Below are 20375 nucleotides of genomic sequence, written 5' to 3'. Positions count from 1 at the left end.
CATACTAGCTATAATATAGGTTTTCAGTAATTCTCTTGTTAGGTGGCGGTAGGCCATATTTATCCTCCGTAGTGTGGATGTATATATAGACTTAAAATAAAATAGGGATAAGAACGGAACAGTTCCCCTTTCTGATACATGAAATAATACATACAGGTATTTATGTCGTTGTGTAGGTTTGTTCAGAAAAGGATTTACTGAAAGACCACATATTCAACAAAGTACTCCAACTCATTCCAGAGAACATCAAAGACTAGATTTAGCATTTTCCCGCCAGCCTTGCAATTTAAAAACTGACAAGAAAGCCATGAAGTAAATTACCAGTTCTGACATGACTTATGGCTATAACATTCACACATACGTCAAACCTGACAATTCTAGTGAAGTTGTGAAGAACACTAATTGAATGTTGAAAACTACCCAGTGCTAGGTACACCATCAGCCTGTGGGCCCTTATACTATGCCCGTCAAATCACCTATGGTGTCAGTGACAAATTTTTCATTCTTGATTTTACTCCAAAATAAAAACCCTGCCAAGGTGCAAATTAGTTCAAAATTCCAGTCATGTTTGTATTGTAAACTTGCTCAGATACTTTTTTATATCACATACTAAAACTCACTTTTTGCCCAAACTTTAAATTTTGTCATTGATGATGTTTCCACGTTCATAGCAACTGTTTTTAACAATTTCAGCGTAACATAAATCTAAAATGTGGCAAACATTTGGAAAAATACATATTTTGATCAAACGATTTTCAGACAAGTTTCTCTTTTGCAATATCTAAATTATCTGCCAGGAGGTGCCAAGGTTATGTGTCAATGAAAATTGCCATCTCTATATAATTTCCAATAAAAATGTTGTTTCCATGCCAACAATGTGCAAACATAATGTCTGTATGCTAAGTTACCAAGATAATTTGTCAATGAAAAAATTGCTGTCTTCATGCCAATAGTTGCCGAGGTTACTAAATTTCTTCAAATGTCCTTTTTCTTTCAGAGGAGATATTGAGTACAAACAATGCCATATGGTGGTCATCTGATGGTGCCTACTTTTGTTTTCTTACATTCAATGACACCGATGTACGAGAGGCCAATTACATGAAGTACGACTATAAAGTTTACGCCGACGTAGTGGACATCCCATACCCAAAAGCTGGTGCTGCAAATAATCCAATAGTTGCACTGTCAATATACAACACAAAACTTAAAACAATTTTACCAGTGTACCCACCAGATGAACTAGCAGATCAGTAAGTTTGAAATAATTATAACGTATCTACTATACTTAGTCTAGATGCTATATGTGACTTCCAATCTCAAGAGCTCTCTTCAACCCGTCTAGCTCAATGAAAAGTCATGGACCAAAGGTTGTTCATGCAAATGAGTAAACCTCCAGCTGTTAGAATGACAGAACAACTATAAATAGTACCCTGATATGATAAATATACCATATTTGGACATTATGTCACTGCCCCAATGAAGTCTATCGTATCACCAGGCATAATTCTGTGATTGATTAACAAAGGCATGATGTTAATGACTTCGTGTGAATTTGAAATTTGAAATTTCATCTTGGGACCTCGTTGAGCTGTATGCGAGAAGAAATTGGAAGCCACGGACAGCATCTAGACTATATATATACGAAGCTTGTGTGCGTCTTACGAACTACTAAAATGTATGAATCTCAGGATAGAATAGACAGGTCCTGACAAGATCAAACAATTATCAATGTGTTCCGTCAGTATTAATTAGTAAAGACTTTATATCACAAAAAAAAATGCAAAATTCTGGGTTTTGAAATGATAAGTATCAGTACAATTTAATAGTACCATTATGTTTGGAAGCAGCTTGCCAACCAAAGTGAGGGCCAGAATAATTTAATATTTATATTACAGTGCATTTAGAAAAAAATCCTTCCCTAATCCCAGATTTATTACATTTATCTATTCGTGATGTGTTTCCTGTACATTAGTGTAATGGTCGTAGCGTATTGTACACATGTGCCATGACCTGGAGCTTGCCATTATGTTAGGGGGTGGCTGAGCCATACTGAGGGGCACATAATTATTGATCAGTAAATTGCTCAAACACTATTTTATACCTGTTTGGAAAATTTTGTGTTATCCATTTATAATTAATTGTCAAATTTTTTTTTGCACCACAGGGATCACTATTTCATGGCATTGTCATGGCCAGACAACAACCGCTTTGCAGTGGTCTGGTCCAACAGACTACAGACACATTCCATTGTTGTGCTATGTCAAGCAGATACTGGATCCTGTTCCCAAAATTTTGAGTATGAAATGTCACATGGTTGGCTTCTATTGGTAAGCAATGAGCTTTAACCCTATGATGTCATAATAAGGTGTTTGTGTTTGTCCTTAAGATTGGAAAGGCAATATTTCTATTTCTACATGTAACCGTTGATCTGCTGTTGATAATCATTTGCATATGTAGTGATTTACATATGTTTAGTGATTTACATATATAGTGATTTGCATATGATGTGATTTAGATAGGGTGATTTGCATACAAAGTGATTGACAAATTGTGAATTATTTATGGTATTCTTCATTGTCAAATAGACAACGTTAGAACGAGAGTGCAAATTTACCAACAAGGTTCAAAGAGAGAAAACTAATTAAGATTTTGTTGCAACTCTTGACTTTTTTACTGAATTTGTAAATCTTGTTATTCACAGCATCCACCAGTATTCACACAGAGTGGAGGAGAATATTTCACCAAGTTGCCACGGAAACAGGGCAATAAGGGAGATTTCAAGCACCTGGCAAAGATTACAGCACCTGTAAGTTGACATCAAATGAACAGTCTTGAGAAAATACACAATTCAGTATTTACAGCGCAACATTCAACATAGATTAGTCACTTGAATTATAATAGGCTAAAGATTCACCAATATCAAACAAATGTACCTACCAGAAAGGTACAGACAGTTGGCCCATAAACAAAAGTAAACACCACTAAAAACCATCAAGTTATAGACTGTTTCCCTTTAAGCAAAAGTAACCACTACAGACTGTGTCCCTTTAAACAAAGGTAATCACCAGAGACCACAAAGTTACAGACTGTGCCCCTTTAAACAAAAGTAACCACCAAAGACCATAAAGTTACAGACTGTGTCCCTTTAAACAAAAGTAACCACCAAAGACCATAAAGTTACAGACTGTGTCCCTTTAAACTAAAGTAACCACAAAGACCATAAAGTTACAGACTGTTCCCTTAATAGATCAAACGTGTACCAGAATAGAAATGCATTTTTGTCTGTGAATATTCATTTGTGATGAAATGTTATGACATATTGTCCCTGACCCTAAGGGGCAAAGTCAACATCATCACAGGTGATAACAGTTCCTGTCTGATCAAGAATGCATTACAAAACAAGCCAGGCCGCTTAGCCTGACGCAACTAAAATGATCACAAAGGAGAAAAAAATATCCCATCGACTTTTTTCTTCATCAAACCTGACAAGTTGATCCCTTGAGCAAAGTTCTGAAAATGGTCGATCGTTCCAGCTCACCTTTTACACTTTGGATGATTCATCAGTTAGAACTGACTCTGAGTCCGTGTCTAGCTTTACATGCTTTTCCCTCCTCGGGGATAAACATCGTCTTCAATCACTTCTGGTGTATGCACCGTAGCACGATTGCCCCATACAAGTCATCAGATTCAGCATCTCACAATCATTTGCAACACTACCTTTTCATGATTGCCTTTAACCTCCATCAGAGTCACTTTCACACTCTGTCAGTTTATGGATGGATGGTGCAACGATCTGTCTGACATCCATACTATTTCAGGCGTCATTGATGTGTGCAAGAATCAGATAACTTTCATCAGTCAGTCAGTCAGTCAGTCACACGGAAGTTTCCCTAGCCCCTAGCAAACACGTAATAAAGACAATAAATCTACCATAATCACGTATCAACATTTTATCAGCAACATCTGCCAGTTCCTCACAATCAGTTAATTGACAACGTGAATAAATTTACAAAACTATTCAGTGGTTTTTTCCATAAAGTGTTTATCCACACTCTCAAAATTGATTCTGGTTTTTTCACTAAATTTAGGGTACTTTTAGAACTTCATAAATTTTGCAAATAACTTCACTAAGATTGCCCTTTTTTCAGTGATTTTTTCCACAAGATGATTTCCCACATTCTCAAAATTGATTCAGTTTTTTTGCTAATGTTGGGAAACTAACGCGAGGAAGGAGTGTATTCTTGAAGTAAAACTGACATACACATATACATGTAGTTACCCATACATCATTACATTGAATACGTTTACGACAGTGATCAGTGATTTTCCCACTTTCTCAACAATTGCATGATTTTGCAATCATTATAAAAGTTATGGAACAAAATAGAAGTGGGAAATCAGATTTTGGCATATTACATTTTCAGGTTGTGTACCGTAATTTTGATTTAAGAGCCCCATAAAATACCTCAAGAAGGAGGGAAGATTTTACTTTCCCTCTCCCCATAATAAAAACACTATGTGACTCTGTTGTTGTAGTTTCAATGACTTTATATTGTGGTAGATTTTGGAAGGACGACAGCCATAGTTTCCCTAAGATGAATGTGGTTTTAAAGGTATTCGTCCCTACCTTTTCTCTAAAATGGAATCTTCCTTGACAATAGAAGATACCAAAGTATAGTCATTAATAGGTTGGTGTGGCTATGTTTTGCAGGGAAGTGGGGGAGGCTCAGTGGACTTTGTAACTGATGGTACGTGGGACGTTGATGATATTCTGGGAGCTGACGAAGACTTAAAAAGAGTTTATTTTACCAGTACTGAAATGCCATCTCCAAGGTCCAGACATCTGTGGTAGTAAGTATTTCTTTCAAAATGTATCAAAATTATTTGGTAAAAAATAATGTCAGGTTTAGTCGCGAGTTTATGTTGTCAAGTTTTTAGACTGTTCAAGAGGTCGTGTTAAAAGGTGAAAGGTCACATCGAGGAATCAACTATTGATACACTTCAGTGGGTCTTCCTTTGTCTTGTTTCATGATCCAGCTCAGCTTCCTGTAAATAAATAAGTAAAGGTCAACATGTAGCAGGGTTGTAGGTAATTTTAAAAGTAGCAGGTGAAACTAGAAGAAAAATAAGTAGTGATATCGACAAGGGAGACCCATGAATAAACAGTGGTTAATAAAGAATTTGCATCACAAATTTGCAGAAAAAAAGCTGGCAAGAAAATTTGGAGTATTGTTTTTTTCCAGCTACCAGTCCTTAGCTTCATATACATCCCTGGTGTAGTAAACACGTAAATAATCAGTATGGTTCTTCAAAGAATGTTCTGGAGAAAAGGCAACAGAACTTTTTTTAACAAAAAATCTGTGGTGTGGGACAAACATTTCCTGAGTATTGGCTATCACAGAGTAAAAAGACTAATTTTGTAAAATATCAGTTGTATTAAAGTGATTATCACAAATAAAAATCCCCAACTTTCATTTTTGAGCAGTTACAACCGCCAAATTGTCAACTGACAACAGCTGTGGTTAACCATTTATCATCGAAACAAAAATCTGACAATTTCATATTTTTAAAGTAACCTTTTTTTGTGAGCAACTTGAGATGAAAGTGAAAATGTTAACAAACGACAGTTTTGTTGAACCGTTTATCTTTGAAAGGGTATCCCCAATGTTCATCCTTTTTGAGTAGCCACCTGTTTGTTCAAGTACACTTATAATGACCTAGCTAACAGAGTACATAGTCACATAAATTGGTCAGATGATGTCCCTCAAGGGATCTAGTACATGGAAATGTATAGTACAAAATGTCAATAACCCAGGCATCAGTTTGTGTTGTTAATTTAATGATTCCGTGGTTGTAAGTTTAATGAGGAAATAGTTGCATCTCCTGGGATCTTCAGGTTTACTTTAATTACAAAATAAATGGTTAATTCATCTAGAATGACAAGGACACATTACTTTCCATTCTCTGTCAGAATTCATCTACAATGACTAGTGTGTATAACTTGAGGGCGCTGTGTATTTCACACACTTTGTCTGTCTTTTAAAGGGATACACCACTCCAGGAAATAAAGACATTTACATAAAGTATAGGTTCTACAATTACTTGCAATTTCAGAGAAACAAATTGATTTTGCACCTTTATTGCTTGGACATTTTGCTGCATCATGAGAAAGAGCCATACACTTACAATACTAGTATAGTTTTAAAATAGTGGGTTTTATGTGTATCAAAGCTTATAAAATGAGGGGAATTTTCATAAACGATGGGTTCTGGAATCATTTCATGATTGTACGTCACCTACAATTACTTGGAATTTCAGAGAAACATCAGAATAATGACTATTCGTGGTTCAACAGAAAAACAAAAGATTTTATAGTTTGACCACTAGGGGTGCTATTCTTCCTGGAGTGGTGTCCCCCTTTAATGACTTGGTTTCTGTAACTTTATACACCCTAAATCTTTAAACGGTTAAACATATCAGTTTACTATAAAGATTAATTTCTAAAAATGATGAATGTTTTTACACATTAGTGAATAAATCTTTCTTTCATTTTTTTCCAGCGTGGACCTGGATAGTAACAACGAAGGTGAATATGAGAGGCATTGTATGAGCTGTAATGTGACAAATAGAAATTGTTCTTTTCTACAACCTTTGTTCAGTAAAACAACAAAATTTTATGCCTTAAACTGCCTTGGACCAGATTTACCCCAGTCTACGCTCCACAGCTCTGAGGACTTTGCACTACTATATGTGTTTGAAGATAATTCTAAACTGGCTCAGAAATTAGAAGGTAAAGCTGTGCCCAAGAAGATATATCTTGAGATTCCCACAGAGGGGTACGAAAATCCGGGAATGTATGCCGAGTTGACGCTGCCAGCTAAGATGGATAATGCCAGGAAACATCCGTTGCTTATTGATGTGTAAGTAATTTGATGAAGTGCAAAATATTTGTTATTGTTTGTAAACTTTTTACACACTTTTTAGCTTTTTTTTGTCATTTATTGAGTTACAAACACGGATTTGGTCGATGCTGTTTCACTTTTTATTTTTGAAGGAAAACTTAGTTTTTCGACACTAGTAATCCAGCCTTCAGTGTGGTAGATTACACAAGTGGGTGATAGCGGTTCTCATCACCCTGTGATGAAGATAATGTAAACATTGGAAGTCCCAAAACAGCACTGCAAGTTTATGAAACTTGAACTCCCTACTGAGTCTATAATTAAACCAACATTCATTTGATAGCTTATCGCTGTTGTATCAACATGTTGTGACAATAGTTTTACTTTGTGTCTATCTCAATTACCAGAATATTAATAAGAATTCAAAATCCAAAAGAATTACCCATTTGTCATCTCTATATGACCACTTTAACAGTCAGTGGCAGCCATATCGATAAATATTATTATTACTAACTTCTCACCTTCCCTTCCCCGATAGTTATGGTGGACCAGGAACACAAAAAGTGCAAGAAATATACTCCCTGGGTTGGCCTGCTTATTTATCAAGTCAGTATAATGTCATTGTGGCCAGCATTGATGGAAGGGGAGCCGGTTTCTATGGTGACAAGTTTATGTTTGAAGTATACAAACAACTAGGGTCAGTTGATATAGAAGACCAGGTGACAGGTGCTAAGTAAGTTTCTTATTTTTCTTCCTGTTGACTTATTCCCCACTATTTTGCTTCGTTCGGCCAAGGAAAATACGCATGACCTAAGGGGCCTTGTCACTACAAGTCAATTGACTTAATACTTCTTAGCATAATTGATTTTTTTAAATGACAAAATTGTGTTGATTTGGAACATTTTGATGTAGACACATCATGACATACAATGACCAGGGTATTAAAATACCGTACTATTTGTTTCAACATGTTCAGCCTGGCTTGTTTGTGGTAAGTTGTGGGCAGCACGAGAATTACTGGTAACAACGCCCTCTGGACAGTACTATAGTATAGTAGTATTGTCAACAGTTCTGTGAACATAGAGGGCGTTGTTACCAGTAATTCTACCTCCTTGTCCCGTATTCAGGGACAGACATTGCTCTGTAATCAATCTCTTTCTGATGAGGGGAAGTCAACAACACCATCTGGTCATAGAGGGCGCTATTATTTTTTGTCAGGTCATTAGTGTCATTGAAAACTAGAAATCAGAACTGGGACTTGTTATGTCTGATATGCCCAAGTTTTTCCGATAACATGGCAGGAATTTATTTATCTCTTTAATAATTTTTATATTTGAAAAATATTGCTTTGACCACAAAACTGACATGCATGAAGGTCAGGAAGACAAATAATTTCTTTTGTTTTTGTTTTCAAATTAAAAATTTTTGGATCGGTCAGGGTTATCAGAAACACAGTATTTTTTATTGCACCATTTATTCTATTTAATGGCTCTGAAAGCATCAAGCACCATTGGATGCACACAAACTATAAACTGGACTATGTATTACTATTAAAATTAGTCTTCATTTTAATGGTTCCATATTTTTGTGCTTTATTTCAGTCATATTAAAGATTTGAAATATATTGATAACAAGAGAGCAGCTATATGGGGTTGGGTAAGTATTAATTGCTATGAAATATAGAAATCATTGTGTCGAAACAAAATTGAAAATTAGAAAACAAACCAAATTTCGTAGTCCATCTATTACATAAAGCAGACTTGCTGGCGCCCTCGTGTGGTAGACATACCATAATTATGTTCATTGCGTATGAATAATTAATCTCAGCCAGGCATTTGAAAATTTGTTAATTTGGTTGTTTAGCGCAACTTTTTTGTAATCCAGGTTTTCACTGAAGTGTTCAATTCTTAGAGAAAAAAGAGAAAAATATTCACTTTGCCTGTCTGTTACCTAAGGGGTGTGACCAGGAAAAAACTTGACTGGCTGTTTACACAAAAACAGAAGATGACATGCTGAAATATAATTTATTCAGATATGATCATTATATATGTAAACTTTTCTAACTTTTCACATTTCCATAAATATACAACTGGCCAAGATTGAAACATTGATGGAGGGAAAGTAAACAAATGAATTGGATTATAGCATAAATAACCCTTGGCAGAGCAGAGCACGAGAGTACATGAAGTATTCTACAATTCATTTGTTTACTTTCCCGGGTTGCAATATCATTTTGAAGCATTTCCAACCCAAATATTACAATGGGACACCAGTACTGGCAAACTAAATACTATAATTTGATTATTTGTGAAAATTTCTAAAATGAAAAAGTGTTATGGTTTTGTTGCAGTCGTACGGAGGTTTTGCATCTGCCATGGCGTTAGCAAACGGTGGGGATACCTTTACATGTGCCATGGCTGTTGCACCAGTAACAGATTGGAGATATTATGGTAAGTTTGATTTCTTCATTGTGGTTGTTTCTAGAGGGGGATGCCCACAGTAGTTTATGGTAAAAACTGCAAGAATAATACTTTTGACACCAAGTCAACTATTAGCTAGCTAACACAGACACAAAGTTAAACATTTACTATTATGCAAAATTAGGCATCTATATAGGAAATTTACTTGATAAATATTGTGAGAACAGTATGTGGTCAAATCTTTGCAAGTTTAATTGTACAATCAAGAAGGTTCATGATAATTTATATGTCAAGAATTTTGTAAATCTTGGTACAGGTAATTACATAATTAGAACATATAGATTGTTCAAAACAGTTTTTGCTTTTGAGAAATTATATGGACATTGATGTAATTACATTTACAGTCTCTGAGGGCAAGTTCAACCTTATTCGTGTATATCTTAATTACAAAGTGATTAGGCATTGCTATCAACTCATACAATAACAATAGTTTTACTTTGTGTCTATCTTAGTTTGCCGATAGCTCGCTTTCCAGGTTTTGAAAACTTCAAAATGTCCCATTGCTCTATTGCACACCTAACAATCAGAAGTGATAATTGTCGGGCAAAACTAAACATTGTATACACAAATGAAAACTTTAGATGTGATTCATGCTAACACACACCATACTATGTACAACAGATATCTATGATCAAGAGGGGAGGACAACAAAATATGTATTAACTTTTGAGAGGCCTAACATTAGCTGTGACTAATACTTTGATGACATACAAGAAGAAAAATATATATAATACCTAAAGAATCATGAACATTGAAATTTAAAAATTAATATATATGTTGTTTAATTCTCTGTACCTGAAATAGAATATTACTCCCTTAGTGCATCATAAAAATAAGGAACATTCGATTTCCTGGTTGACACCATAACTTCCGCTTAACATTTATTTTTTTATACTATACAAAATTTAGGTGCGCTTGAAAATAAGTCGACACTCCAACATGAGGTAAAATGCTATTGCAGGTACTGAGAATACTCTTGCTGATGGTTTTATATGGAAATGAAGTTTCAAAAATGATTTTAGTAACCAGGAATTATAGTTGTATTTTTTTTCTAATTTTTGCAGATTCTGCATACACAGAGAGATATATGCATTATCCTGAAGAAAATGAACTTGCATACATGGTAAGTAGAAGTTATAAGAGGTATAATAAAAGGTGAACAGAATTAGTATCCAGTAATTTTAAAGTCAAATCTACCTTACACGTGTGTGGGTGATATTTCACACAAGTGATAAAGTTTTTTACACTTGACATAAATTGTACTTAAGATGTTGTTGTTTTTTTCTACAGCATGCCAATGTTTCAGCTAAAGCAGAGAATTTTGTAGATAAAAGTTTTCTCTTAGTCCATGGATTAGCTGATGGTAAGTGTATATTAGATCTTGATTCACCCCTCCTCTAAAATGAAATGATCCAAGCATGAATGGACTACACCATATTTGAGGGGGTTGCAGGTCAAATTTATTTTGCCCCAATAAGTCGTGTGACAAATTTGTATGTTGGGTATATGGAGTCAACCTAATAATGAATGGAATACCAGTTTGGCTCCTTAAATTTCCCCAAAACCTACCGAAAAAATTCACTTCTCTGGTGAAATATATTATGATAAATGATAAAAGCTGCAGTGTTATTGTCTTAAACAACTATTTAGAAATATGGCCTTGCATGGAAATTTTGAGCAAAACAAAATGTTTGTGTTTTCTAAATCTGCCAACAAAGATTTTATTGATGGCGCCTTATGGAAAACAAAACAAAAGAATACATAGTTTGGGCACTAGGGGGTGTTGTTCAGAAGCAATGAAGTGAGGGCCACAATTGTTGAGTACAAATCATCATTTACAATGTACATTTTGAATTGCAAATTTTACTCATGTATGCCTTTGAGTCTTTAACATAGAAGAAGCATTTTAGAAATTAAAGACATACTTTATATTTTGTATTGTTTTTTTCAGATAATGTACATTTTCAACATAGTGCAAATTTAATGAAAGCACTCATAGAATATGAAGTAGATTTTAAAATGCAGGTGAGTATATTTGTTAACAGTTTAAAGGGGTACAAACTATGAGTTTATAAGTTTTTGAGGTATATTTCTTTCTCCATTGAAAAGAATGTCAAAGTATCTTTAACTATCACTTGCAATTGACCGAACTCACAAGCCTGATCCGATGACGGAGTTTATTATACGTACAGAAACTCCATACTATGCAGTCAACAGTTCTAACAATGCCAGAACACATTATACTAAAATAGTTTAAGTGAATTCAAAGTATTTTCACTTAAGAGTAAAAACCTTATAAACTCAGCTTGTGCCACTTAAATTAATAACCACACACACACACTGCTTTACTTTGTTGAAATAATTGTCAAGAATATTGTTGAAGTATTCACTATCGTTCTAGAAGGGTGGGGAAACAAAGGAGATGCCTCTTGATGGATTAGCTAACTAAAGGGGCAAGATAAATAGTTTAAAAAACTAAATTCTTAAACTTGTTAGGCCTTAGACACCCCTTCTAACTAAATTGGCCAAAATTGTTTCAAAGATAGCACAATCGATTTCAAATCAGTATGTAGTGAATAAAAATAGTTCTTTTGTTGACACTTTACTTTAATTTAATGACATGCATTTACTATGGCAAAAATTCTTCCATTTCTCAAAGAAATATTTGTATTTAGGGGTACAAAACATCTAAAAATAAAGTCGATTTTGTCAGATGACTAATAAAATGGTTCAACAAACCCCCACCCCAAAGTAAAAGAAATTATTTTATTTTTTATCCTACATTGAACTATTGATCTCGCCCCTAAATAATATACACTTCCGGAATGACAACGTGTCTTCGATTGCCCTGCTTTTACCTTTATATACTTTATGAATATTTAAATTTAACATCTGGCGTAATATATTTGCTGCGTGATAGGGCTTTGAATATTATCTAAAATCTACACATTAGTCCCAGCAATGTCGCGCAGATTTAGATACTTTTTATGCCTAACAAATTATTTATCGTTTTTTTTCAGTTCTACACAGACAAAGCACATGATTTGTCAGGACAACATACAAGAAAACATCTATATAGGCTACTAACCAATCATCTCCAGGAGTGCCTCAATCTCAAAGACTAGCCACAGACCCCCTAACTACATGATCATTAACAGCCACCTAATTTGCATATGACAAACTGTATGCAATTGTGACTCGCTTAGAGTAAAAAAAAAAACAAAGTTTATTTTTTCACTTACGTTTTTGTGTTTTCCATTTCACCTTTTTTACCGTACTAGGATTTCTTGTACTATGTAGAGTCAGAAAAAGGGTAACCAGAGCTAGTTCATTTCGTACCATTTCTAGATATCTTGCTGCTTTCAGCTGTGAAAAACATGAATGCCATAAAGAGTCTGGTTACTTTTGCTAGTATTTTGTGTCCTTATGTTAATGTTTTTTCCTAACTAAATGACGGGAAGAGATGTGGGAATGATGTGATCATACTTTGTGCAAGCCAAGCATGTAGACTTTTACTTAATTTATGGATGGAAATTTATCAAATAAAGAAGTTGGACTGCAGAACCGACATATACACATATAGTGGTGATGTAATACACACAAATTATAACGAAGTCAATATTTTGGTATATAACCACATCAAAATGATGTAAAACCATTTGGGGTGGACCTTAACAACCGAACATACTACATAGAACACAAATTTTGGTAACACAGTCAAAATTGTAACTTTTGTTTCAAAACCTAGTAGCTTGGCTTGAACAAGGTAATGAAAAAACAATAAGAATTATTCTGTTGACTTAGTATAGTTGTGAAATTAACATAAAAGATATACTTATTGTCTTGTCTTGCCGTGTTACCTGTATTAAAGTTTGAATTAACTTTCCTAACATGGTGCTATTTATTGAAAATGCCGAAGTAAAAAAAAAGGAACAAGAGGCTGCCTATGCTGCTTAGCATTGGCATGTATTATGATTGTGGAGTTAGGGGTACTCGTGGTAAATTTTTGTACAGTATTATGCAGACTTCCATTGTTATTTAAATTGTATCAACGTGGATGAATTTTTTTGCTTAAAAAATGTAAATGTTTGAGATAAGATGTAAGATTATTGTTATTTGCTGTATATGAGGATTTTTGTGAATATTTAAATTAAGAGAGTTTTGAACATTAAGAGAGTATAAGTAGTTTAAAATGAACTTGTCTTATCCTTTTTTGGGATAAATTTCAATGAAATCCTGTGTTAATATATAGAAAGTAAGCTATACATGTTCATGATAATTCAAGTGGCAGATTTTCAAAAAAACGTCACCATTTTTGAATTTCATTACCATAAACACAGTTCAAAGGTTACTACTTGGTGACCTCTAGGGCAATATTGCAATGTTATGCAAATCTCAGGTGATTTGCATAGCCTCGTTTTCATCCATGTATTCAATTTCTAAGATAAGAACATTTGCAATGCAATGACAACGTGACCTTTTCCTGTGTTGCATATCTTTGATATGCAAATTCTAAGTTATGGCCTGATTGTCCTGCCCAATCAAACGTCACTAAAAATAATTATTCCCATTTTGAATTATCATAAACATGGAGGAAGTGTTGTTTTTAGACAAAGGTTAGGTTAGTCTTTCTCCTTCTACACATTTACCAGTTTTTTTAATCTCTTTTGAATCAAAAGGAAATATTTTTTTGAGAAAGACTCTAAATTTTATGACAATCTGTAAGAAACATTATAATAAAGTGAGAACAAGGTTGTAAATATGTTGGTGATATGGTGATATGGAGAATTTCTTTGTTTTCATTAATGCTACATATACATGTGCTTGGAAAAATGGAAATGATGAAGCACTTCTGTCAAAACACTTTCCCGCCTAAAGTTTTGAACACAAGTTGTAGTGTCACTAATTTTGGGAACATTTCAGGTAAATTTTCAACATTACATGCATTAGTCATGCAATGAGCTAGATGGTTGAAACAAAACTTTTAAATGCTTTTAAAAAATTGCAAAATAAAATGGTTCAGCTTGCCTTAAATAACCACAAATGTGAGATATAGTGGACTGGTTATTATAAAGATGTTAAATTGATAGATTTTGTCTAAGTTTGATTGCTTGCTCACTGAACATTTCCGCAAATTGTGTTGTGTTTTTGAATATGAATTTTATAAGCACAGTCCCTTGTTACGTGTTGTAAGTAAGTAAGCGGTGTACGTCTGTTCAGATGATATTGAAGAACTTCAAATGGAATATCAAGATCTGGATGGGGTCCAACATCATTTTTGCCTTTGATTCAGAAGTTAACAAAATGGGGCTTACCATACAACCAAGATTGGGGTTGTGTTGAAAGTGTAGTCTACGCAACATCGTTATAATTGAACCATTGTCATTTTCCCCTTTGAGTAAACCACTTAGTGGAACCGTTATTGAAAATAGTTTTCACATGTATCAACAAGTAAGTTACAGTGTATCACTCTCATTGCGTTCACTAATATAAGTTTACCCAACCTCTGCAAGGTTGAGGTGTTTGGTAAACAGATCATGAATAGAGATTTGATATCTTGTTTTGACTAAAGTATAAAATGTTATGACCTGTAGTAATACAATGTTGCAATGACAGTCTCAAAAAAAAAATACTACAAACTCAATAAGTCAGTGCCCTGGCACTAACTGAGCGACATTGTCAAAGGGAAAAACTAAAGGCTGTTTCAGTTATAATTATGTTGCATAGACTACACTTTACATACAACACAGATCTGGGTTGTATGCTGATTGTGTCAACAGTCATTTATAATAGTCTCCATCTTTCTTATCATACTTTTTTGCACAATTTTGAAAATCTTTTGAACAAAGTGCCTGCTTCCATAACAATTTCACAAATTATAAGTATCAGCTACAACAATATAGGTTACCTTTTCTTGTTGATGTTGGTCTGTAAGATACGACGTTAGTGCCACGCTATCACTCGCATCTGTTATTACTTGTCTGTAAGATACAACGTTCGTGCCACACTATCAGCTATCACTCACATCTGTACTACGTCATGGGTTTGTGCCTGCAAGACCAACAGATTTAAACTTATGATTACAATTTCAAAAAGAAGTTGTAATGTAGATTAAAATATAACATTCAGAATAGTTTCTGCTTCTGGTGATAAGAATGACTGTGTTGTTATGGCGATACCCGGTACTTGTTATTTGTTCATACTTGATAAAATCTTTTACATCATAATGATATTTGATTGGCTGCAACCAAATCTGGTTGCACTGTGCAGGATATTGGACAGCTCAGTAGAGTCAAATCTACTTGGATAATGCCAGCGAAGGCACAGCTTGATACTGACATGTACCTTACAGACTAAATTGAAGTGAGAAGTGTTTGATTTTATCGTATATTAAAAGTTGCTCATATTTTGGAATTTCACCAACAAAGTTAGCTTATAGCTACAGTTCCTGTGGAATTAATCAAACTTAAGACAAAATATTAACAAATGTGGGCAAAGGGCTCCCTAGTGTGCTGATGTTTTCCATATCAGCAATTTTTGAATTGTAAGATAATTTATTGCCTTTTGGAAAAATTTGAAATTCTTGCACTGTAGTGCGTCTGGTATTTTTACCGCTGTTTGTTAACATCAAAAGTTGTCTAGCTAGTAGTAGTTCCATTTTTGTCATACTCCACAGATATTTGTGACTTTATCATATGCACTGCAGCCATATTATAATGAAACAGTTGGTTAGGGGGGGCTCTGAATGATTGACAGGTAGTGATTTATGTACACCAAAGGTTATCATACCTAGATTTTAGAAACATTAAAATATTTTCTAAATATGGGGTTTGCATATTTACCATCACAAAGCATCGCCATGGTTGAAAACTTACTGTACAAGTTTTGCACTGAATTGAACCTGAATCATAACACAATTTTGAACAAATGTGATTCTGAATATAAATAATATTCTGAATCAGATTCTTAATCATAATAATATTCTGAATCAGATTGTGATTCATAATGTGAATCTGAATATATGTTTAGTCTGGTTTATGTTTTTGACATGTCTGTTCATTATAGTATGGTACTGCAGTGTGTTATCAACAGTGGCTAGGTATTACCACATTTACTCTTCATCTACTGACACTTCTGTTATCAGAAGATACATTTTATATGAAAATGTCCAAATATCACAAAATATTTCCATATTGTGAAATTGCATGATTAATTAGAAATCTGAATAGTTTATCGTTCCTTCGAAAAAATAGTTTGCTTCACTGCACCAAGGCCTTCAATTGGATCTTACAACACAACTTCCATATGCATAACTGCAGCCAGTACGCTCATTGGTCAATCTGATCATGAATATTTATTTATGCAGATTAAGTGTGTGCCCATTGGTCCAACTTATCATGAATATTAATTTATACAGATGAGGCTTTCATGACATGGTAACTTTATAGTTAAACCAAAAATTGTGCACAATTTCTGGAACATGCCTAAATAATACATTTATTTGTTGTTTTTTTTGTACATACACTATTTATTGCATTTGTTTAAGATGCTGATTTTTTGCTCGTGGTTTGAGAGATGTAAAACATTATGAAACAAGCACAGCTTCATAATTATGTAGATATTTTAAAGTCTTGTCTTTTTTTGACCCATTGTTGTACACTATCCCCAAATATTTCACATTTCTTTTGAAGTTTGTAAATTTCACGAAAACAAAAAGAAACTGATGAAATATATTCTCTTGAATTAAAAAAAAAATAATTTGTCTGGAGTCTTGTCTGCAGTGTGTGTGTGTGTGTGCGACAGCTGATGTGAATGGTTTCTTCGTACACAGAGTAGGTCTATGCAATCAGTGAACTTGGTTGAGTGAACAGCACTCCTAGTGGTCAAACTTTACATTGAAAGTCAGAGCATGATAACAAGTAAAACCAAAATTAAAAAAAAATCTCAAGTCTCAACTTTGTTATAGATTCAAAGAAATGATTACCGCCCTCTCTGGTGAATTATATGCAGGCTTTTGTTTTTTGCTCAACCCAAACTAACAAGTACTGTGCTTCTTGGGTATAAACTGTCCATTTGTTTTTCGTTTTTCGGCTCTCCGTTATTACCGGAAAAATTACCTCGAGCAGTAAGATTGTACATGTACTTATAATAATTATTAATATTATGACAGTGAAAACAAATGAACGAAATAGCTGGGCCATTTCGGTACACTGCTCTGGGGCGCGTTCGATTTGCACAATCATGATTATGATTTATCAATCACAATCATGATTTTGCGTTTGATAAATACCAATCACAATCATGATTGGTAATCATAGTAATCATGCCCCAAACCATGATTGCCGTGATTACAAGATGGCGGACAACGTAATCATATGGGGGATTGCGCGCCCGTGACGAAAAACATTTATATGTAAATAAATTGTGTTCGGTCAGATTGGTATTTTGTTATCAGTATAATAATTTTGACGATGTAAAATCATTTCATTTATAGGAAATGTACGAAACCTTTTTAAAATGTTTACATGTAAGTAATCATGATTGTGATTGAACGTTTTGTTTACAACCTCATTTCGAGAAATGACGTCAGATTAATCACAATCATGTTTCGAATGATCGAATATATGCGCCCCTAGCCCTGGTGAATCAATGCCGCCCTCAACAGTTGTATTCCATTCTCTATGCCACTTCAGGCTACATAATTATATCGAGATAACATACACTTATTTTCTCGTCGAAAATACAATTTTCATCAGGGTATTTTGGCGCTCAAAAATACACCCATATCTGGGATGAGCAGACGATCTCCATGAAGGACGTGGACACGCTCACTTAAACTTCATGTAGCTTTTGCTTTGAATTCTTGGAATATCTGATCACGTCGCAATACCTGGAATCCGCCCCGAGTAAAAATACAATCCAATCACAATATATTATAATATAAATCGAAATTTATAGGCGTAACTATCTATATATGCGTGAGCTGCTCCACTGATGAACAGTATTTTCACATGTACAGTCGATATTTTCAGGTAAGTCACTAATTTTCTAAACCACAGACTTAACTACTGCCTGCAGACAGAGTATTAAATAAAATCGGGACTCGATTCTGACATTGTTACTCGCTTCTGCTACTGTATCATGCGTCCGTACACAAGCAACAAGCAGGACTACCATTGTACCAATGTAGTATCATAGACTGAGACAGTGAGAGTGAGACGCTAGACGGGGACTGATGAGACTCGAACTCAGAGGGTGTGCGATTTTTACATACAAGTACCATATGGCCATGGCGTACTAACCGAAGTACAAATACTGCAATGTAACACCTATACGAGGACATGTGTAGATAATAGTGACTCTTATCAGGGCATATATGTGTTGCAATATTTAATAAAACACATTTTCATGCATAAAATCACATTTGTATAAATTTATAAATTTACAGTGCTCATCGGTACATTTGAATTCCGAAAATTGTTACAACCATTACACTGAAGTAAAGCACTTTAATTTCTCTATGTGCTATATTTGTTTATAGCATTTATATCAAGAAAGAGTGTAAAAGTATATTTTTTCATTTGCTAATTGACCACATTATAAAAGCCACATGCTAGGCTTGTAAATAAACCAATTGAAACAGTATACTTTCACACTTGATATAAATGCTATAAACAAGTGTAGCACACAGAGAAAGTGCTTTACTTCACTGTAACTTGTATTTTCATGCTAAAAAATCAATGTTTGTATTCATAAAATTCATATTACTATTCAATGTCTAGTCATGTGCTTTTTGGTAGTTGTTAAACATTGCTATATTACTTACAGCATGCGGAAATGTCAATGTCACAAAATATCACCAATAAAATAACTACTGGAGAGAGATCTGTAATGATTTACATGTGTCAGAAAGGAATTACGCAAGCAGAAGTTGAACTAATAATATATAAAAACTTTTCTTTACTTGAAAATGAGTAATATGTCAGTGATACCTCGCTCTCATAATGTTGTGGGCAATCAATAAGAAAATGGTATTCATCTTAGGACAAGACTTGCAAAATCTTCCACCCAACTCTATTTGTAAATGAAAATCAGAAATTCTAAATTTTGTATTAAAGTGTGTGGCAATTAGGATTGTCAGTCTTAATATTAAGATAACTGTTTAGTTCATAAACTGACTTAAAAGTTCTGTGTGTTCTTAGTTTATTTTTATCACTACTATTTCTTGTAATATCACTATTAGATAGTTACATCATTATGGTTGTTGAAGTTTCAGAGTGAAGATAGACACAAAGTAAAACTATTGTCACAACATGTTGATACAACAGTGCTAGTGATAAACTATTGAATGGATGTTGGTTTAATTATAATCTCAGTAGGGAGGCGTCTCTGAAAACTAGTTTATTTGAGGTTCATAAACTTGCAGTGTTGTTTTAGGACTTCCAATGTTTACACTATCTAATCACAGGGTGATTAGAATCACACAACAAATGAACCGCTATCACCCACTTGTGTAATCTAGCCACCACATTTCACAATAGATTTAGTGTGCATCTATCTTAGTATTAAAACCACAGGCTGGTAGTGTACGTGGTAAGACTTAATTATAAAACTCTTTACACAGGTTGTCCTGAATTATATCTAGGGTAGAGTTAAAATTGCAAATACAAGACCATATCGCTCTCACTATATTTATTAATTAAATCTGTTATGTAGTTTCCCCAATTTGAATAACGCATGGAAGATAAGTATGATGACTTTAATAAATAATCTTCACTAACAACTAATCTATACCAATACGAATTTGATAGGGTAACACCTTATTCCCCTATATGTACCATTAACTGGAGTTCTCTTAGAGACGCCCAATAAAAATCTATAGAAAGAGTAACTATTAAATCTCATCAAACTTATGTAAAATTTACTTAATCTCATTAAACTTACAACTGTATTCATGATTTTCAATATTGTTATAAGATGTATGTGTGTATGTATG

General features: G+C 34.1%; 1 protein-coding gene across 6 annotated transcripts in view; it reads left to right on the top strand.

The window, feature by feature from the left end:
• The window catches only part of LOC144450724 (inactive dipeptidyl peptidase 10-like), a 242786-nt gene extending 225704 nt beyond the window's left edge, over positions 1-17082 (top strand). For all 6 annotated transcript variants that reach the window (XM_078141405.1, XM_078141404.1, XM_078141408.1 and 3 more), the window contains 12 exons: positions 998-1250; positions 2165-2327; positions 2702-2806; positions 4712-4851; positions 6561-6920; positions 7438-7632; positions 8501-8555; positions 9250-9349; positions 10444-10502; positions 10670-10742; positions 11331-11404; positions 12400-17082. In XM_078141405.1, coding sequence (XP_077997531.1) covers positions 998-1250; positions 2165-2327; positions 2702-2806; positions 4712-4851; positions 6561-6920; positions 7438-7632; positions 8501-8555; positions 9250-9349; positions 10444-10502; positions 10670-10742; positions 11331-11404; positions 12400-12504 — 1682 coding nt within the window. In that variant the 3' untranslated portion in view covers positions 12505-17082. The remainder of the gene's footprint in view (positions 1-997; positions 1251-2164; positions 2328-2701; positions 2807-4711; positions 4852-6560; positions 6921-7437; positions 7633-8500; positions 8556-9249; positions 9350-10443; positions 10503-10669; positions 10743-11330; positions 11405-12399) is intronic.
• The last annotated feature ends 3293 nt before the right edge of the window (positions 17083-20375 follow it).

This window comes from Glandiceps talaboti, chromosome 20 (genome assembly GCF_964340395.1).
Source record: "Glandiceps talaboti chromosome 20, keGlaTala1.1, whole genome shotgun sequence".
Taxonomy (NCBI): Eukaryota; Metazoa; Hemichordata; class Enteropneusta; family Spengelidae; genus Glandiceps; species Glandiceps talaboti.
This window is presented reverse-complemented; position numbering and strand designations above follow the sequence as displayed.